Source organism: Juglans regia, chromosome 8, assembly GCF_001411555.2.
Source record: "Juglans regia cultivar Chandler chromosome 8, Walnut 2.0, whole genome shotgun sequence".
NCBI lineage: Eukaryota > Viridiplantae > Streptophyta > Magnoliopsida > Fagales > Juglandaceae > Juglans > Juglans regia.
Genome location: NC_049908.1, coordinates 2455167 through 2476205, shown reverse-complemented (window position 1 = coordinate 2476205; position 21039 = coordinate 2455167). Strand labels below are relative to the sequence as shown.

At 35.6% G+C, this 21039-nt stretch overlaps 3 protein-coding genes across 9 annotated transcripts; 1 reads left to right on the top strand and 2 right to left on the bottom strand.

Annotated features, from left to right (window-relative positions):
- Positions 1 to 318: 318 nt before the first annotated feature.
- Positions 319 to 4448, top strand: LOC108984311 (aspartate aminotransferase, cytoplasmic). The gene is made up of 12 exons (XM_018956224.2): positions 319 to 617; positions 1165 to 1236; positions 1470 to 1531; positions 1611 to 1694; positions 1819 to 1918; positions 2012 to 2132; positions 2411 to 2574; positions 2690 to 2827; positions 3159 to 3280; positions 3429 to 3523; positions 3623 to 3743; positions 4112 to 4448. Exons 1-12 carry the CDS (start codon positions 387 to 389, stop codon positions 4194 to 4196), a joined length of 1395 nt encoding a protein of 464 aa, XP_018811769.1. The 5' UTR covers positions 319 to 386; the 3' UTR covers positions 4197 to 4448.
- A 486-nt stretch (positions 4449 to 4934) lies between these two features.
- Positions 4935 to 13213, bottom strand: LOC108984306 (transcription factor MYB3R-1-like). Of its 7 annotated transcripts, none has more exons than XM_018956218.2 (13): positions 13014 to 13213; positions 12038 to 12252; positions 11173 to 11227; positions 10947 to 11004; positions 9792 to 9886; positions 9587 to 9690; positions 9317 to 9445; positions 7317 to 9132; positions 6636 to 6970; positions 6252 to 6366; positions 5921 to 6157; positions 5593 to 5670; positions 4935 to 5351 (listed from the first exon to the last, which is right to left on the bottom strand). In XM_018956218.2, exons 2-13 carry the CDS (start codon positions 12112 to 12114, stop codon positions 5295 to 5297), a joined length of 3156 nt encoding a protein of 1051 aa, XP_018811763.2. In that variant the 5' UTR covers positions 12115 to 12252; positions 13014 to 13213; the 3' UTR covers positions 4935 to 5294. The 7 variants fall into 7 exon arrangements, with proteins under 7 accessions (XP_018811763.2, XP_018811764.2, XP_018811757.2 ...); XM_018956219.2 differs by having other exon boundaries at positions 4936 to 5429; positions 6636 to 6979; XM_018956212.2 differs by having other exon boundaries at positions 4936 to 5351; positions 6636 to 6979.
- Positions 13214 to 14165: 952 nt separating this feature from the next.
- On the bottom strand, positions 14166 to 19066 carry LOC108984308 (la protein 1). The gene is made up of 10 exons (XM_018956220.2): positions 18905 to 19066; positions 18730 to 18808; positions 18159 to 18308; positions 17754 to 17896; positions 17009 to 17157; positions 16281 to 16382; positions 15754 to 16189; positions 15272 to 15419; positions 14715 to 14793; positions 14166 to 14562 (listed from the first exon to the last, which is right to left on the bottom strand). Exons 1-10 carry the CDS (start codon positions 18953 to 18955, stop codon positions 14463 to 14465), a joined length of 1437 nt encoding a protein of 478 aa, XP_018811765.2. The 5' UTR covers positions 18956 to 19066; the 3' UTR covers positions 14166 to 14462.
- Between the last annotated feature and the right edge of the window lie 1973 nt (positions 19067 to 21039).

Here is a 21039-nt window from a genome sequence, read left to right as displayed (position 1 = left end):
TCTCCTTTGTCACCTGTCGGTGTCCAACCTTATCCTTTGAACTTTGAAGTTTGAACTGTTGCCTTCGCCGGAGGAACGAGGGCTGCTTTGTCATTATCCTTTAAAAAAAATAAATAACAAAAATATAACATTTATTTGTCGGATGCTAAAAATATAGAGATGGAAAGAGAAAATAAATTAAAAATACACAGAGAAAAGACAGAATAAGAAGGGTCCAACTGATGGAAACACGTCGCCACGTAACAACTTCCATCACTCGCCGCGTAAGCATCAGCAAACCCTTTTGGTTTTTTCCTCCCTCAATATAAAATGCAAAGCATGCACCAGTCCCCAACACAAACAAACACGCGCACCCGAGAAGAATAGAAAGTAGGGTGGGGTCTAAAATGCGCCCACAGGTAACCTCAACCGAAGCCCATTGTATTGGTACACCTCGTGCTTTTTCTTCATCAATCGATCGAAGGTTGAACACTCTGGTGAGACACCTTGTTGCCCCATCGCTCCTGCTCGACTCTCAGATTCGGAACGATATCATGTCTGCCTCTCCCACCTCCGGCTTTCATGCCGATTCCGTCTTCGCTCACATCGATCGCGCTCCCGAAGATCCCATCCTCGGGGTACTCTCTCTCTCTCTCTCTCTCCCCGTCTGTTCGCAGAGAAAACAGCGGGAAATCTTGAGAAGATTAATTTTGCGGAACTTGTGATAGTTCGATTCCACAGATTCTTGTTCCCCCCCCGCGTCTGTACTACATTTAAAAAAAAAAAAAACTGTGATCGACCGAGATAGAAAACGAGTTTCATGTTTTGTTGCGATTGAAATTACCTTTTCGGTTTTTTTCCGGCTTGTGGATGTTGATCGCAACATCTGGAGACCTTGTGATCTCTAAAATTTTTGCTGACTCTCACTCTAATCCTTAATTTCGCAGCAGTAGCAAAAGAGAGTTGAGAATACTATCTGAACTGATTTAACTTCAATTTTAACCATTGGTTTCTTACAATTAGTTTCAATCTTAATCTCATTTTACACACGTGTGTATAAATATATAGAATATGTTGATTGGTGTTATGAATTGTAAATCACCGCGGATGTTGAGCAAAAACTCGTAGACTTGACTTTTCTGTCTGTTTTTTCGATAATAATCATGTATCTTGTTTGATCATTAGGTAACTGTTGCATATAACAAAGATCCAAGCCCCATTAAGCTGAATTTGGGAGTTGGCGCTTACCGGACCGAGGTGATTTTATTTTTTCATGGACATTTTATACGTTGATTGCATATGCAGACTTGTTTTTCCAAACTTGATGTTTGGACGCGTGAATATATTGGCCAAGCGTAATGATTGCATGTGGCGTAATTTATTTTAGATAAACAATTTGAAGGAATTCGATTGGTCTGAAATGTTAGGCTTCATATGCTTTGATATCTTTATGAAATGTTGCTAACCTAGCAGAATCAATGGCGTAACAGGAAGGCAAACCTCTTGTTCTGAATGTAGTGAGACAAGCAGAGCAGCAGCTTGTTAATGACAGGTAAGGTATTTTATGGTTATCAGTGTGATTTTAAGATTGCGCAAAGCAATGATTGAAGAGGAATTTTCATGATGTTCAGGTCACGCGTGAAGGAATATCTTCCGATTGTTGGACTGGCAGACTTCAATAAATTGAGTGCTAAACTTATTCTTGGTGCTGACAGGTATGGATGCCTAATATTTAGGGGGCAAATTAGATCCAGTATTCTATATCATGTTGTTTAATTTAAGAGGTTTCTTTGTTTCCCTTTGCCTGACTATCTTTTTTTTTTTTGGTGATGGATATAGCCCTGCCGTCCAAGAGAACAGGGTTACAACTGTCCAATGCTTGTCTGGTACTGGCTCATTGAGAGTCGGTGGTGAATTTTTGGCGAGACATTATCATCAAGTAAAGTGTTTGCTTAACGATTCTTTCCTTAGCTATTATAATCTGATCGTCACATGGCATCATATGAACCTTATCATCTACTTTACCATGCAGCTCACAATTTACATTCCCCTGCCAACATGGGGAAACCATCCAAAAGTATTTACTCTAGCAGGTCTATCTGTGAAAACTTACCGCTATTATGATCCAGCAACACGTGGGCTGAACTTCCAAGGTTCGGCGCTATCCTATTTACAAGTCATGAATTGATTTAGTATAAATATAATCAGATGTTTTCCTTAATCAGCAACTCAATTTGCTTGTATTTATCTTACCTGCCTCTTATTTAATTTTTTTTTTTTTATCATAAGTTGGTTGATATGTAACTTATATATATATTTATAAAAAAAAAAAAAAAGGTTGTTTGTGTCACGTTGTGTTTATGATTGTCTTGAATATGTAAGTGGCATATTTCTTTCTCATGGTTAGACATTACTTTACTGTTGCTAACAGGCCTCCTAGAAGACCTTGGTTCTGCCCCATCTGGAGCTATTGTGTTACTCCATGCATGTGCACACAACCCTACTGGTGTTGATCCAACCATTCAGCAGTGGGAGCAGATCAGGCAGCTGATGAGATCAAAAAGTTTATTGCCTTTCTTCGACAGTGCTTATCAAGTACGAATCTGTGTTTGCAAGAAAGATAACTTCCCTCTCACTAGGATTCAAATTCCTTTTCATTGTTTAACATCATTCCATCTCATGAACACAAATCATTATTTTGATATCAAAGGGTTTTGCAAGTGGAAGTCTGGATGCAGATGCACAGCCAGTTCGTATGTTTGTTGCCGATGGTGGTGAATGCCTTGTAGCTCAGAGTTATGCCAAGAACATGGGACTCTATGGTGAACGTGTTGGCGCCTTGAGCATAGTAAGACTTATTACACATCCCACTGTTAATTTTTCATACCTTTTAGTTGATGGTTTTTGGATTGTATGGGTGTATGAGTTCTATTTACCTAGAAACAACAATGTTTATAACTTTGTAGTTTTGATTCTTCAGTGCATTGTTTCTTATTACTTCTGTTGCTTAATTTTTAGTGCTTTTGTCCGTCTATTTGATTGTTTCTGTCTAGTAGTAATTGAGATGAAAATTTATATTGGATCAAATTTATGCTTCTTATATCTGTTGTTTGTTCACCAACAGTAGATGTCCATCTTTTCTCCAATTGTTCTTTTCTCAATTTTATATGTGAACGTAGGTCTGCAAGACAGCTGATGTTGCAAGCAGAGTTGAGAGCCAGCTTAAACTTGTCATCAGACCAATGTATTCAAACCCACCCATTCATGGTGCATCTATTGTGGCTACAATCCTCAAGGACAGGTAATCATTCTAAGCTTGACAAGATGCCTGGCTAACACAATGAGGCGGAGGATTGACTTAAAAGTATTGGGATAATGTGATAGCTTCCATTGTTTGTTTATTTTGTATTTTTTTTCTGTTGCCTGCATAAAATGTTTGTCACTCTCAGGGACATGTACAATGAATGGACTATTGAATTGAAGGAAATGGCTGACCGTATTATCAGCATGCGCCAGAAACTTTTTGATGCCTTACGCGCAAGAGGTAGGTCTTTTTAGATTTAGTTCCTGTTGTCTGAATGATTGTATGCCTTAAAAATGTGTGCATAGCGCATGCATCTATTTCACGGATTCTATTTGGCAGGTACACCAGGGGACTGGAGTCATATTATTAAGCAGATTGGAATGTTTACTTTCACGGGATTGAACTCGGAACAAGTTGCTTTCATGACAAGAGAATACCACATATACATGACTTCTGATGGGTAAGAAGCTTCTGTTCCCCGAGGGGTCCAGTGTAAAGAAAAATTCTCTATTTATTCTTTTCTTTCACTCATTTTCTCAAGTATAAATATTAACTTTCACTTCCCCAAACCATGCTTACGTTCCTTATTATAAATGGTTATGGTACTCAACCTTTCCCAGAACTCTTGCTTCCCAGGCATTAGTATTTTGTTCCGTTACGGTCTTCCTCTCCCTGAGCACATTCGTCAGTATAAAAATAGAACTCTTAAAAGGCTATACGGATATGAGATGATTTGTCGTCAGTATAAAAATAGAACTCTTAAAAGGCTATACGGATATGAGATGATTTCAAATCGAATCAAATTCTTGCTTCTGTCCATTTATGCAGGAGAATTAGCATGGCGGGCCTGAGCTCCAAGACGGTCCCCCATCTTGCAGATGCAATTCATGCAGCAGTTACTCGCGTGGTCTGATTCTTTTGCTGGCCTAGTGAGACTCTGGAAGGCCTCTCCCCACATCGGGGGACTCTTTTTCCATTTTGCTATTTTGTTGTAATAATGGCTACCTCAAGTACCGAGTGCTTGAAGCTGTCAGTGCTTCATAATTGAGGTAATATCTCAAGAGATATTTGGTTTTGAGCTTTAAACTCTGCCTCTGGGCACGTATTTTTACAGCTTGTATTTGTAGCCATGTTGCGTTCTATAATAGTCCCTCCTTTTCCTCTATTTCCTTAACAAAATATGGTTTCTAACAAAATATGGAAGAAACCATGAACAAGAAGATTAAATTTTACAAAATTAATATCTTCACAAAATTAGAACTTTACTACAAAACTTCCACCACACTCCATATTTTTTTAAATTTTTAATATTTTTTTTTGAGTTTTTTCTTTTTAAATTATTTCAAAATTTTTATTCATTATTCATATAATAAATATTTGATAAAATAATAAAATAATAAAAATTAAAAATAATATGGAGTGTTAAGAGATTGTAAAGATTTTTTAAAAAACTATATCATCCACCTCAATCCCAAAAATGCACTAAAGTATAAAAAATCCATCCATTTCAATGGCTACACAAAGCTTATAAGTTATACCGGCCGAGTGCTTCGCTAATATAGGAAAAGAGGACAAAAAGATGGAGGGCTTTTCTTGGGTCATGGCTTTAGTGGTTTCATTATGCAAATGGAACAGATCTCCAACGGATTGGCGATTTGGATTACCTACACTTCATTAACCTACATAGAGTGAATGCCATAACATTTAAGTAAATTATTATGGAATCCGCTTCATGTATTTATCTCTCACCTTATGCTTTAGAGTTTGGTTAAGAACTCCAAGAGATCCAAATCCAAATCCTCCTAAAAACATAAAACATATGTAATGCTTGAACCATAAACTAATTACAAAAAATCTTTCCTTTTACTACACATGGCCCAGGCAAAATGCTCATTGCTCAGCTAACTGAATCCCAGAAGAAAGTCGGAATTGTCTGCCTTTTTTCTGCGAGAAAGCATTTTGTTATGCTCTGGGGGACAAACAAAATATGTTCGTGTGGGAACTCTAAACATTATTCTGCTGGGTAATGCGACGTGTAGATGCATCCTCTTTTCGAAGAGGAAAGGGTCTGCCCGTCAAATGAGGGTTAAATAAGTATAATGCACTTAGAACAATCTTCTATGACTTAATCAAATTGAATCCAGCACTGGAAAGGAAAACGAGGAAGAATATTAAAAAAAAAAAAAAGAACATATCTATAATATATTTGCTTCAAAATATGAATATGACATCAAAAGGCCTTTAGTCATAGGAAACCGCTATCTGCAATTCTTCAAGAGATAAGAAGAAGGACTACTTGACAAGCTTACTGCATTCGAGGGTTTCCCATTCTCTGTTCCCTTCCCGGGTGTTCCACATTCACTGAAGTCAAGGGTGCGACACTCTGTCTGCAAAGTTCCATAACAATCTAATTCAGAAGACTTCATTATATTTATTATGAATCTAATAAATAATAATATAATCCAAGAATTTATGGTGAATAAAATTGTGGATTCTTGATTTTATGAATCGCTCGAGGAACTGCTGCTGTACACGCCAAACTCTATAGAGCTTTTAATCAATCTTGTACACTCGAGCCAGCAAGTTTATGATTTTTTGTTTTTCCTAGAGAAGAAATTCGTGAAAAACTGGTCATACCAAAACAGTTGGAGCCATGTGGGAACGGTTCCCATGATGACTGTAGGGTACACGACTGTTCTCTTGGTCCCTACTCCCATGGTTGTTGCATTTTCCCTTTTTTAATGTTTTTGGAGTTTCATTTCCCAAAACCTCCTGAGCATTGGCATAAGCAGCAGCACTGTGCTCGCTTATGTGTTTCATCAACCCAATGGCATCATAACTTCTATCCCCTGGGCTCATAAAATACCCTATATCCTGGAAGAAATCTAGGGTATTAGTGGAAGAACCAGAAATCATATCTAATCTAACACCTTGTAGAAAATACTTTTAACCAGAATTTGTGATATACCTCAATTGTTATTTCAGTATCAACCCTTGGGCCTGGCAGAAAAGAATTGATGAACCAAGGGGATTTCCATGCTGAAGGGGATTCGATACTTCTTTTAAATGGAGTTCCACCAAATCTGAAACAAATACCATCATCAAAGGTATTAGCGATGATCATGGTCAAGCCTTCAATGATCAACAAGAAATCAGTAGGGAATATTAAAATTAAGCGCAGCAACATCATGCTGCTGGTATTAAAATCCCACAAGTAACTTCTGCAGTTGCATGCAGAAGAGAAAATGATACCAGCATCATCCACGACATTATCAACAGTAATCACCCAAAAACTATGTCATAGCAATAACAAGAAAAGTGATAACAAAAACAAAAATTGGCTGAATCTTACATGCCAAAGGTTTCAACTCCAGCATCATTTCGTACATTATGGCCAGCGGTCTCCAGAGGAGCTGATGAAGAAGCAGATTGAGTGCATGTAACTGCAACTGAATGACTTTCATTCTTTTTCCCACAAAGAGTAGGGGAGCGAAAATGTGCACATGGATTTCCTGAAGATAAATGGTTAGAAATGCCTCGGTCTGATGCAGCTGCCAAGCTTCTAGATTGTTTATTTCTTGGAGTTCTAGAGCTTGATCTTAACAACCTGTCTGCTTTGGAACAAACTTGTTCGGGAGAATGTAGAAGCAGATCATTCATGTTATGTTCAACAAGGACTCCAGAAGACTGCTGGACCTGACAAAGGTAAAAATTAGAGAAACCATGACACAGACACACAGACACACAAACACAGATATACTAAACCTATTGCATAAACTTAATTCTAACCCACAATTGACAACACTCAAAAAGTTAAATACTAGCTTATTGGCAACACTGCAATAGTAACCACATCTTAATTTGTTCTAACAAAGTAAAAGTCACACTCTTTACTTTTTTTGGATAAGTTAGATACTCTTTACTGATTACTTCATTTTAGAAAACTAATCCTGCTTTAAATTTTATTTTTAAAAAGAATTATACGAAATCTAGTAAAATAACTCAAGGCAAGGGCAGCAGTGTCAATATTAACCTTGGTCTTAGCATCAACATCAGCAGTCGGCTGCTTCGTATTGCCTTGCAAATTACTATCATCAGAATTTTTCTCTAAATTTCTATCATCGAAAGATGAAGTGCCATCTCTTCCCTTTCCCTCGGCCCCTTTAAAGGCACAATCAGTATTTTCTTTATCCATAGGGGAGGCTCCAAAGTTTCTTTTACGATTGGATGATGGAGAGAAAGGTGCATTTTGGGTACTGATTTCATCAAATACAACATCTAAGTGAGCAAAATGTCTGCTCAAGCTGGATGTCATGTCAATCTCTAGCTTTTTGTCACTTCTTCTATCAGATAGTGGTGAAAACAAGTCGCGGTGTCGTTTCTTCAATATGGATGGTGTACCTGTGAAAGTTTTAGCCGCACTCTTCAGAAATGCATCAGGACTATCATCGCGAGATGGTGAATCCCACAGCCTAAATGGGGTGATACAGTTCATAGAAGACATCATAAGTTGGCGGATTCCAAGTGGGCTATATTCTTGTTGTGTATCACTACCAGATTGTATCAGATCACAGCTTAAAAATGGAATATCCAAGCTTGGAAAACGAGGCGGCTCATAACATAGTGCTCCGGCATCCTGCTGTTCCAAATGTACATGTAGTCTCTCACCCACAGAGGGGCATGTGTCTGTGATATCTGATCCCGAGCCAAAAGTATTTACAGGGACTAATTTTGAAGTTTCCTTTACATCTGGTTGCTCTTGCATTCCTGCATTATCTGTACCATTGTTGGAAGGAGAATTGGTGAAATCATTGGTATAAATAAAGCCCTCATGGGCACCAGTGACAAACCCTTCTTCCTGAGTTTCAAACAACTGGTTAGGTTCATCACCATATAGAAGTGTAGCACAGTCAACAGATATAAGTGATGATAGGAACCTAAAAGATTGAGAGCACGGACTTCCCACTAGATCAGACCTTGGAGGACAATAAGATTGTACAGCTGAAGTTCCATCAGCTTCAGGTATGATGCAGTTTGATGATTGGCAACAAAATGAATCAGTGCATTCCCCCAAGGGAACAATATTGGAAACTTTTGTATGACTTCCAGAGAAAAAACCATCATTTAATGCCTCCGAAAATAGAATTCTACAACATTCATCATCAGGTATCCTCATGTTCTCTAGTTTATATGAACCCATGGTTATACACCCCGTTGAAGTAGAAGCTCTCAACTCTGCTGAAGTTTGACATGGAACATCCATTGTTTCATGGCTTTCATTAGTACCTATACAATGTGTTTTCAACTGTGATGATTCCTGCTCCACTTCCAATGACGAGATATTTGGTATTGCATGTATATTAAACTGGTGATCCCCACCTGCAGAAGTTCCAGCATCATGCGAGAAATTTTGTTCCAGAAATTTGTCAGAGCAATCTGCTTCACAAGTAATATTTGGCATTGAAAAATCAACATCTTCCAGAGATGTGTAATATTGTTCAGAACAAGATGGTGGGCTCGAGCTTTGTTCCTTCGCTGAACCAGATTCTCGAGTCAATGGGAATTCTTCACTGGCATGCAAAACTGCATTGGTCATATCACTTGAAGACTTATAGCAACCTGCAACAGTTGACTCTTGACTGCATTCTGATGTTTCCTGTGTTTCTATCCCTTTGGGACCACTATCATCTCCACTGCCCTGCATCCTTGAAGATGATGAATGCATGTGTTGATTTTGATGTCCGATATGAGGAAGCGCTGGGAACTGAGCGAGTAAACCTGATGCCAGATAAGAATCCAATTTCTTTTTCACAGAACTGTTCCAATGATTTTTTATAGCATTGTCTGACCTGTTGACCACACGAGCAGATATATGACAAAGTAAAAAATTTGTAAGTTTTAAATGTTGTTATAGAATAGTATAAAATAAAACCTATAGTCCCAGAATTAGAAACGGAAGAATTTAGAGAATCTAAAACGAAGTAAAATAGTGGCAGATTACAGCCTTCTTATACAAGCTACTAATGCACAAACCTTCCTGGCAAGAACTTTGTTAGCTCTGCCCATTTGTTCCCATAAATCTGATGAGCACGAATCAAAGCCAGTTCCTCTTCCTGGGTCCATGCTTCTTTGTTTATAGCAGGATTAAGATGATTATGCCACCTAAATGTGGTATCACTTCATGTGAGTAAAGAATGCAGCATACAATTTCTGACACAAGCTACATACAAGACAAAAGGGAAGGGGGTATTCAAGGTAAAGAGAAAACTATTAAATCAGCTAGAAAAAGCCCTTTAGTCATACCTTTCACGACATTGCTTCCCAATACGCCCAGGTAAATGCTGTGCAATGGTGGACCATTTTTTTGGACCATACTTGTTCACCAATTTAACAATTATTTCATCCTCCTATACACATTATGCAAAAATAGCTGGTAGGGTCATTTAATGCCACTTTTGGAAAAAACACGGGGAATTTATATGAATAGCAGCCAGATATTGTAAGTCACCTCTTTAGACCATGGACCTTTGACAAGCTCTGGATTTAAGACCTTCTGCCACCTATGTAGGCATTGCACATCGGTTCTCTCCTTGAAACACTCCGCTGCATGGCCAAATTTTACAACTAATGAATGAGTAAGTTATGAAAAATCAAAAGTACCACCAACTAATAGTTAATAAAGCACATTAGCAGAAATAAATGGTCAGATGAAACAAGTACAGCAACTGCACCCAAAAGTGGTTCAGTCCAAATTTTAGAAATAGATGGATATTGGAGACAAGCGGCAAGGGCCGCAAGGAAGAGATAATAGCCTATTGCCAGCACATGGCCCAGCGTAGCAGAAACAATCACAGTTGGAATATGTATTTTTTTATTTAATTTTCATTTGACTTCACCACATACCTCAAAAGCTTGATCCAATCTTTTTTTTTTTTTTTATAAGAACTTGATCCAATCTTAAACGAGTAAAGCCAAAAAGAGAAAAAAAAAAAGCTATGTTCATAACATTTGACAAAACAAACCCAGGAAGGGACCGACAGGAGCCCATTTGGAATGAAAAGAATGCGTGGCACAAAAATGGAATGAAGAAAGAGGGATAAATTTGTCTGAAACAATCCTTCAGACGAGCTCAAGCAGAATTTTGATGACTCTCGTTTCATCAAAATTTGGAAAGGAATCAACCAAATTCATGTAACACAAAACCTAAACAACAAATAAATTGGCCTTTCTGAAAAAATTCCTCCCTTGTTCTTTGATCAGGTTTGTCCAATGTAAAAAATTACAAGTTATTGTTACCTCCATTACTTTCCTATAGAAGCCAATATTTGTCGTTCAAAATTAAATAAGTAGGATCCTTTCATTGGTGTTCAAAAACTGTACACCATCCAAATTCGTAGGCAACCAATAACTCGTAAATGTAAAATATAGGAAACAAATGATAAATATAAAACACAGGAAAGATATTTTTTTTATCAGTAATTAAAATTTTATTGATCATAAGAATAAGAATAGACAAAAGAAAAATATTTGATTAAGACATAAGAAGGATAACAAAGGATAAAATAAAAGCACAATGACAAAAGAAATGCTGAAGTGTAAGCAAGCCCATCATTTGTTTGATAATATTCTGGTGGAGATAAACGCATTGGTTCCGCAATAATACCTATTTTTTTCCAGTTCTTTCCTTTAAAACGTTGAACAGCCTTCCGCAAAATCTCGTCCTAAAACACATGGAAATTTGTTCCGTTCACTTAACGAAAAAAACAAACGGCTTTAAATCCAAAATCATGAATATCAACGAAACAAAACAATGAATTACACAGTTAATATATTATCAGCAACGATAACATATTGAAAAATTAGTCATTATAAACAACAATAGGCGTTACCTCTTCTGGTGCCCATTGGCCTTTGGTAGAACGCCTCGTAGGACCAGTTGTCCTCCTAAAACCCATTGTGCAATGTTTAAAACAGTTCAGATGCTAATGGAATAGTCATTGCCTCAACCAAGTATAAGCTATGCATGATATAGGTAGAAGTAACCCATCTCCAAGAAGAAAAAAATTATACTACTAAGAAGGTAGGGCTTTCAATAGAGAAATTACCAATATAGGAAAAAAATTCCTCGGCCTGAAGTTAAGTTTCATAGTGTGTGATTTAGATGACCAAATAAAAAAAAAAGAGAGAGAGAAGCTGTTTCCCGGTATTTTTATTTTTCTTTTTCAAAAGAGCAGCCATAAAGGCAAGAAAAGCCCAGTAGAGCATGACACAAGGGCATGAACTATAAGAAAAAAAAAAATCTTCACCACCAATTAAAATAGTGTATCATCTAAAGTTGTGGAGAAAATACAGAAACTTGCTTTAGATAACCTGTTTATTAATTAAAAAGGGGGAAAACTACACCTTATTCCCTCAAACTATCACTCCTCTTGCTCTTGCAGTATGACCACTAAACTATCAAAATTGTCGTATTACCTCCAAACTACACATTATGCAATTTGCCCCCAAACTATCGTCTATATAATGAGTAGATCTTAATGAGGGAATAATTGCAACTAATATATCAAACTGGAGGCAGATCTATAATTTTGATAGTTCAGTGAACATGTTGCAAAAGGAATGATAGTTTGAGGGGGTAACGTGATTTTCCTGGTTCCAAAGCAAGAGGGAATGCCCAGTAGAACATTAGCAGAAGAAGAACATCGGAGACATTGAAATGACAACTAAAAAAGATTCAAGATGCTATTAGAATACCCGTGTAGAGGTCGCATTTTCTGACCACCATCACCAAGCCCATCTTGAGGAGTATAGATTGTCTGGTCACCTTCCATAGTTTCTTGACAAATAGGTAAACCTGCATACCCCAATTCCCATGCGACAGCAACTCTCTCTGGAATATGCTCTCCAAATCATTATATTCTAACTAAGAAGAGCCAGGGGCTACCTTTTCACACGAGAGAACCCACAGACTAAGGGAACGAAACACATACAAAAATAGAAATCCTAAAATTACTTACATAATCGTCAAAATTGATAGGAAAAACAAAATATGATAAATATATAAAGAGTAGATACAAACAAAATATTAGAGAAAACTAGATAGGGGCAAAAATCTATAATTCATAATTGGAAGAATCGATCCATTTGAGGTAAAATCAATAATCTCATATAATGACATTTCAACATAAATAGAACAAGCTTCATCCACAATTCAACTATTGCCGAGCTGGTTAAACAATGCTTAAGAGGTCTAAGATATTTCCAATTCATTAACCACAACCTGGCACCTATCAATCCCTCAAGTCAGTGAACTTAAATGACATTGAACAAGAATCGTGCTGTCTAGCTCAGATAATTTTGAAAATCGTAGGAAATTCTTGCCAGTCTGGGGAGTTTTCGAAACTAGAAAAGATCTGCGACTTATAAAAGTGTTGCTGAATGTTTTCTTTTTCAAAAGTACACAAATGTTTTTGAAACAATCTAGTAATTCATAAGCAATATACTATGCATCCGACAAAACATTGAAGATGTTCCAAAAGAAAACCTAAAATCCATCGATCTCAAATACGGAAAATTAAATTAAAAAATCTGGATAGATTGCAAGAAAAATGAGATAAATTTCAAGCTTAGTTGACTTGAATAACTAAAATTCGATTCTATCCTAAGCTCGTTGAAACTGAAAAATAACATCGAAGAAACATATTTCAAGTTGAAGCAAGCGAAAACCTACCTAAGGTAGGCACTCAACAAACTGAGCTATAGAATGCGAAACGAAGAGAATCGAACGGGAGAGAAAAGTAATGGTGTGATCATAACGATGCGCATTTGCAGATCCAGACGAAGGAAGATATGCAAAAAGTAGCAGAGAGAGTCGATCTGCAAATGAACTTCGGAGTAGAGAGGAGAAAATTTGAGAGAGAGAGCGAAAAGGTTCCGTAGCTTATTCAAACATTTAAGGCGGACTCGGGAGTTTCAAAACCTATGGTTAAAGGCCGAGCAGGTTTCAGTGAGTGAACGGGTGAGATATAGACACGTGGAAATCGCGACACTTTTGATAATCGTTGTTTGGTCTTTTTCCACAAGTTGAACCGACAAATTATTGTTCTTCAGCAAAGTAATATTTCAAAAATCTCGTTTTGTGTAACATATTACTTTTATTTTCGTTAAAAAAAAAGAGTAATAATGATGGGAAGTATCATTTAAATAAGAGAATAATATATAACATGATTTTTTTTTTTAAATAAAGCTCTCTCCATTTTTAGGCCTCTTTTTATTTTTTTATAAGATAAATTGAAATAAAAATTAAAAATTAAATAAAATATTATTAAAATATATTTTTTTAATATTATTTTTATTTTAAAATTTAAAAAATTTGAATTGATATTTATTTAAAAAAATTAAATTAATTATTAAAGCAGATCTTTGACTTTTGAATTACCATTTGTTGTACAAAAAATCATCACAATCTCTTAACACTCCACACTCCACATTATTTTTAATTTTTATTATTTTTTTCTTTTATTAAATATTTATTATATGAATAATAAATAAAAAAATTTGAAATAATTTAAAAAGAATAAACTCAAAAAAAAAATTTTTAAAAATATTAAAAATTTAAAAAAGTATAGAGTATAGTGGAGGTTGTGTGGCAAAGCTCTTTGCTGTATCCTGTAACCCTGATTTACGTGTGTTTGAATGGGTCCGATCTTATGAACAGTACCACAATAAATATTATAAGATCTCACGACCACAATTTGGATGGGGTGAACGAAACAGGTTCAAAATCTCAAGCTGAAAGGTAGATAAAGAGAAGCGCATTGGTGACTAGTTCAAAATTACAGAATCACAAGGGGAACTTGCCATGAGAGGTAGATATGTGGGATTGACTCAAAGAATAGTAATAAATTAAAACAACTAGCAAAATTTGTGAAGAACAAGTTTGACATCACGGGATCACAAAGGCGAACTTATCTTCAGAGACAAGTTAAATTAGTCGAGTTTACATTGAACGGGAAGGGAGCAAAATACATTACTATAGATTATGAAGAAGTGCATAAACTAGAAAAGATGAGAGACACCGGGGGATCGAGAAGCAAGGAGAGGGGACTTCTTCTTCCCCAGAAGTCTATAGGTGTCCTGGAAAAATGATCCCATAACTGATTGAAGCTTCAAAAATTGCTCATGTGGCTCCAACTTTCTGGGCTTTATTTGGGCGACCAGTTGCAGTATCATTTTCCCTGTAGCGACCATGTCTCCCACCTCTATTGTATTTTCCTCCCCTACGATGCGCAAATAAATTAGAAAAATAAATAAATACTGAGAAATATTTACATAGGTGTTGCAGGTGACGACAACAACAAAAAGTGCAGCCAAAACATTCTGAACTAGATGAACATGTAAAAATAGGACACTTGTATACTCATATACTAACCTTCCTCGGTGTCCCTTGATTTCCCTGTGCTTTTCCTGACTACCACGGAGAACGCTCCAGTACTCCCTTTCAACCTCACCTGAAAGCATATAAGGCAAAACAAATTGCACTCACTCTATTAGTCTCATTTCATGATGGAAATAACTAAGGCTATAAATATAGTCATCAAGGGGGCAGACAAGCATAATTGCATTATATAAATTTAAGTTCTGGCCAATACAAATTCGTATCGCAAGATACATGTTTCATTATTAGCAACCAATCTAAAGATTTTCTCCAGAAGCAAAAACCTACTAGCAATGGTCAAATTCATCAAGAATTCAGCGTGCCTTGCCTCATCTCATCAATGGCAAACACCAGAATGTAAAGCATGTAACTCTGAAGCATACTAATTTACGAACTTTATTATTTTCCATCACTTGGAAAATAAAAATCCCACCATAGCTCATTGTAATTCACATTCCAAGACTACAACTAGGAAAAGAAAATGAATCATCATGCAATACTGAGCTTTCATATAACCTATCAAAATTGTGAAGATAAAAGTTGCTACCTACCAGTGAGTGGTTCTAGAATGGCAATGTAATTCTTAACAAGGAGGCCCTCTTGTTCAGAAAGGACAGCAGCAGCACGAGCTTTCTGGGCTGCTTCAGGTTCTTCAAACCGAATGTATCCAGAATCTGCTCCAAGCTTGAAATCAATGTACTTCACCAGGAAAAAGTACATACAAATAAATGTGTCAGAATTAACCAAAAGATTTTGGATGCGACTGAAGATCTTTTTCAACGTAATGACCATATGACACAAGAAAAAGATATGCAAATTTGCCAACAAGAACACAAACCACTTGGGTTGGCATATTTCTTCATGTTTTATGATCAAAATATAGTTGGGAAAAGGTGGGATCTTTAAAGGATACTACATGAAAAGAATGAGGCAAGAAGATAAGGTGTCTACCCTAAGTTCTACCCTAAGTTTCAATCTATTTTGGTATCTAACATCTCAAGCAAAAGAATAGGAAGAAGAATCCAGAAGATACCTTGACTGTGCCAAACTGTTGAAAGACAACTTTCAGATCCTCACGCAAAACAACATTCATGTCGTCCTTGTAGGCAGCAGCATTAACTCTCTGTTCTTTCTCGCAAACTATTTTAGTGGGACCTTTGGGAGACTTCTCTTTGTCTTCATTTTCATTTTCATTTTCATTTTCTTCACTCCCCATACCATTATTCTCGTCATCCTTTTCTTCATCACCCATCTCACTATTCTCTCCTGGCATTTGTCCATCTTTATTAACATTTTCTACCACCACCTTTTCAGTTTCTCCATTCGCATTTTCTGAAGAATCTAATACCCCGTCTGTTTTGCAAGCAGTTTCGCAGTCATTGGCTGTGACATTAGTACCATTTTGTCCTGTGGAATCTCCATCTGACTTGCTCTTTAGTGTAAATGAAATAATTAAGCCTTTAGGGTAGCTGCAATCATTGTGAAGGAAGTTAACACTAAGTTGTTCCACCTAGGCTACGAAAGTTAAATAGTAAACATGCAGTGGTATCCGCTACATACTTTGACTCTGCATTTGAGTTATTCTTATAATTTGGACCCCTGAGAGAAAGAGCCTTCTCATGTTCCTCTGTTTCTCTTGCTCTCTCTATGTCAAAATCCCTCCTGAAATTGAAAACTTCTTGTTGGGAACATGTGACAGGATAAAAATAATGAACATGAACAGGCATGAATTAGAAAAGGTGGGGAAAAATACACAAACCCCCCTCCTTTCAAACTACGATGCAATATGCAATGTCTTGCCCAAACTTTCAATTCCGGCAATATACCCCCAACCAAACAATTATAATGTACCACTATTTTCCCCATTGTAATTGCATATTAGTAGGAATGTCTTCCTGGTACCTAAATGAAAGCAACAAAAATAAATTGCATGAAAATTCAACTGTTTTTGCCATTCTCTTCTTCTTCTATTTTTTTTTTTATAAGTTAGCGTCTTAGTTTGTCCTCTTCTTCATGCAAAGAATAAAGAACATCAATACCATTGGAGATTATGATCCTCAGGCTTCAGCACCGTTTATGACAGATGAACATCAGACCAATTACGTTCCTTACAAACATTTTGATTATTTCAACAAGACTACTGTCCATTAGACGGTTAACCTTAATCAGAACAGACCAAAAAACATCATTGAACATCATAATAATGGTTCATTAAAAAACTAATATTCATTCAAAACAAATCAAGATGGTGGGATTTTATTTACCCCCTAGCTAGGGACAGAGCTTACTTTGGTTTTAGTTCTAAAGCAACACCCGCATAAACCAAGCCTTGCTTCGAAACCTTTTCAGCATCCTCCTCTGTAGAAAACTCAATCAAAGCAGTACCGCAAAAGAACCTTTTGTCACCAATGTGACGGGGCAGCCTCACACTATTAACCTGAAAAGGGTAAATAAACTCATATACACAGAAGCATAACTAAAAATATCAGATATATATTTCCTGAAGTATGTTGAATTGCAAGATCTAATGCCACCATGACTTCTAGTAAAAGACTAACACAATGGCCAAGTTTTTCAAAGAACTAGCGCCAAGTCAGAGTTAGGTCATGTGGGGGCCGTCGCATATATCGGTGATTTGGCTAGATCCTGGGATGTAGGTGGCAGGCCTACTTATGAAGTATTTAAGGCTTCCTTTAAGGGCATCTTTAAGCTGAAAACAATCTGGGATGGTATTGTTGAGAAGTTGGAACCCCAATTGGCAGGGTGAATTTAGAGAGAAATGTATGATTGATTACATAACCCTTTTGAGATATTAATAGGTACAACAGACAAAGCATGCCCCGGAGTATTGATGGCCTTGGACAAGTACAAGTAGCTGCATACTTCTCAGGGCTCCCCAATGTCCCCATGCCTTGGATACATTAAATTTTTGTTCATATTAAAAAAAAAAAACATGCTGCTGTTTTAGTTTCTTACTGATACAAATTTTTTTTATTAGTTTCCTACTGTTATAAAATGACAACATGGCAATACCTTGGCAAATTGACCAAAGAAAATCTCTAAATCTTCTTGGGTCACACCATACTCTAACGGCGATGCAGCTATTGTTCTTATGTCTAGTTGCTCGATTACGTCTTCTGGCTTTGGGAGTTCAGTAGTTCTACCAATCTTTCTCCCTGGAAAATAATAAAAGAAAAGGAAACGATGTAAAAAATATTAATCAGCCTCAAAAATCTTAGAACCAAATCCATCCCCCCCACTAATTAAAAGAAAAACTCTATCCTTTCTTCTATTTTTTTTTACTCTTATTATGATATTCCTATACCAGGTAAATCTCATAAATATTGGAAAATATGATTAACTTTTTTCTCCTTTCTTTTGCTTCATTCTCTTGGAAAAACTGGACTATAAAAGGGAAAATGAGAGAACAAAACCTACCATCTTCAGAAACCTTTAGAGAAGTAGATTTTGTAAGGGTCTCGGCAACAGCTTTAACGGTATCTTCTGGGACCTCATTGGGCTTCACGTTCCCCAAATTGAGATGATTTCTCATCCGAGTAAAAGAACATATCAAAGCCAAATCCACCACTATACTCACAGTCAAGTTCAACAAAAAGGGGCATACTAAAACAATATTCAACCAAAAGCTCAAGTCCCGAATTAGAAAAAAAAAAAAAAAGCGAAAACCCGGGTCGAAACCTTTTATTGTTCATAACTTAATACTTCAACATCCGTATTGGTGAATCTTCAGATTCCTCCGACGGGGAATGGAAACATCTTTTTACACCAAGATAATATTTTCGAAGAACACTTTCAAGTTCTCCACCAAAACAAACGGTGCATGATTTAAAGTCGAGAGCAAGCAGAATGCTTGGGAACCGAGGGAGAGATAAAACATATAAATACATAGACATAAATATGTACATATTTTACACGCGAACACACGAACGCAAACTGATGGAGAGATTATTATTAAAGACAGAATCGATAAATCGAAGAGTAAGGATACTTCCATCATCGCTTTCACTGATGGATTTCTTGAGAAAATTGTCCCTTGGGAGATTGCTATCGCTGAAGTAGAACTCAACCTGCAAAGAATGGTACAAAAGATTTCAACAGACATGCAAACCCAATTGGAAGTCAAAGAAAGTGAAACACATAAGAATAAATCATTTATGTTTGACCTGTCGGAGAACTTTCTTCGCCGTATCTTCGTCCAACGAAGGCGTCGCCATGGTTGTACGCCCACAATTTAGAGGGAAAGACTGTAAGTAAAAGAAAACGACAGAGAGGAAGGGAGCGAGGGAGAGGGTGCGATTTATGTCTTTAGGGTTTTGGAGTGTTAACGTGGGCCTGTACTTGTGATTTTATAAGTAACAAGTGCCCCTTTTTTTTCAAATTTCGAATTAAAATGACATATAAAAAATATATATATATATGATTATTTATATATAATCATCTGTATAACCTGCTATTTTTTAGGAAGCTATTCGAGAGTTAGTTTGAAATTTTGAATCATAAGATAAGAAAAGATAAGATAGTTTTAGATTAATTGAATAAAATATTATTAAAATATTATTTTTAATATTATTATTATTCAAAAATTTAAAAAAATAAACTTTTTATTATATTTTATATAAAAATTTAAAAAAATTATAATAATAAGATGAGATGAGACTATTTATCAATCCAAACAAGCCATCAATCTCTCAAACATAATTATGATAATCATTGAAGGAGACAATCAGGTAGTTACAAATGCAATACCATGCCCTTCATCTTCACCAGACTGGTCTATCCGAAACATCCTCATTGATATCAGTCATTCTAAAGCTAGTTAATACAGAAAATCCAATAGATATCAAAACAGATGGGCGCTTCCTGATGCGATGGGCCGCTACAAATACCTTGTTTGGCAGCATACCCCGAATTCAAATAGCTCAATGTTTATTAGACTTACGTAATAAAAAAAATCCACCTCTTATAATCTTGGACTGATTAAACTCTAGATCTCTTTTTATAATATTTGCTTTAATATATAAATATTAACTTGCCAAGAAAAAAATAATTACCTGCCATTTAGATAATAACAGAAAAATACATGGAATCGATTTTGATGTGAAAGTCGTTGTATCAAATAGCATGAAAAAATACATATATTTACTGTATGAGACAAGTATTCATCGCTAAGTAAATATGAATAGTGCACCGCTCCATTTTATCGATAGTTTAAAATTTTATTCTTATTTTTTTTCAAATTTTTTATTTTTATTTTTTTTATTATTTTAAAATATTTTAAAAAAATATAAAAAAAAAATATCAATACACTAATAATCATTTCCTTAACTATTAAGTAAAAAAAAATTAAAATGCACGAGGTGCCAAAATGAGAAGACAAATAGAGTTGACAAAATAACATTTTTCAATATGTAAATAACCTAATGACGAAAGATTATGGCCTATTTTCTTTATTTAAATAATGATATAAAGTATTAAAATAAGATGAAAATATGTATTTAATATATCAAAAATTCTATGTGAAGTAATTTTTGTGTATTCTTTTACGCACATAATATGATTGGTTGTATTGTTTTTTTTAATATAAAATAATTATTTTAACTGATCATATCAATAAAGTGTACAATAAATATGTAAAAATAATTTTGTAGCAAAACTCTTAATATATAACCATAAGATCATAAATGACGTTTAGAAGAAGGAAGAAGAGCAAAAAAACTTGAAATAGGGTAGACTAATACGTGGATGCACTACAAAATTACAACAGTTAACGGCATCAAAATTTCCTTCAATTTTTTTTTATTCAATCACTAGGTTGTATTAAATACAGTGAAGTCCACGTGCATTTATTGGATCATGTTAGTTGGTCTTCCGGTTCTTACGGCTGGCCAGATCATTTAAAAAATATATTTTTTTTAAATATTTAAAAAAATTAAAATATACTAGCATTTTCTTTATTTATTTGAAGACGATTAAGATAAAAAATTGTAAAAAAATTTTTATTCGTATCTGAAATTCATAAAGAGAATCTTAAGTTGTGTTTAGATAATGAGCTGATATAATGTGAATAATAATAAAAAAATAAATAATAAAAATAAAAATTAGATAAAAATTAATAATAAAGTATTATAACAATATTCTACTGCTCAAATTAACCCATGTGTAAGCGAAACTAGAAGGACACCAAAATCAATTACCAAAAAAATGTTTCTGATGGAAAAATCTTTCAAAGATACGCACGCAAAAAGCGTGCATGATATGATTCTGAAGTGTCTCGTGTCTGTGACTCTGTGTCCCTGAA

Coding starts and splice junctions, on each gene's coding strand:
- LOC108984311 (XM_018956224.2), top strand. CDS start 387: ATGCGCCCACAGGTAACCTCAACCGAAGCCCATTGTATTGGTACACCT. Junction 2,828..3,158: donor GTGTTGGCGCCTTGAGCATA/GTAAGACTTATT, acceptor ATGTGAACGTAG/GTCTGCAAGACAGCTGATGT. Junction 3,524..3,622: donor TGATGCCTTACGCGCAAGAG/GTAGGTCTTTTT, acceptor TCTATTTGGCAG/GTACACCAGGGGACTGGAGT.
- LOC108984306 (XM_018956212.2), bottom strand. CDS start 12,114: ATGGAAGGTGACCAGACAATCTATACTCCTCAAGATGGGCTTGGTGAT. Junction 11,005..11,172: donor GCCAATGGGCACCAGAAGAG/GTAACGCCTATT, acceptor CATGTGTTTTAG/GACGAGATTTTGCGGAAGGC. Junction 6,367..6,635: donor GGAGTTGAAACCTTTGGCAT/GTAAGATTCAGC, acceptor TATTTGTTTCAG/ATTTGGTGGAACTCCATTTA.
- LOC108984308 (XM_018956220.2), bottom strand. CDS start 18,955: ATGGCGACGCCTTCGTTGGACGAAGATACGGCGAAGAAAGTTCTCCGA. Junction 16,383..17,008: donor GCTTTAGAACTAAAACCAAA/GTAAGCTCTGTC, acceptor TTTCAATTTCAG/GAGGGATTTTGACATAGAGA. Junction 15,420..15,753: donor AACAGTTTGGCACAGTCAAG/GTATCTTCTGGA, acceptor TTCCTGGTGAAG/TACATTGATTTCAAGCTTGG.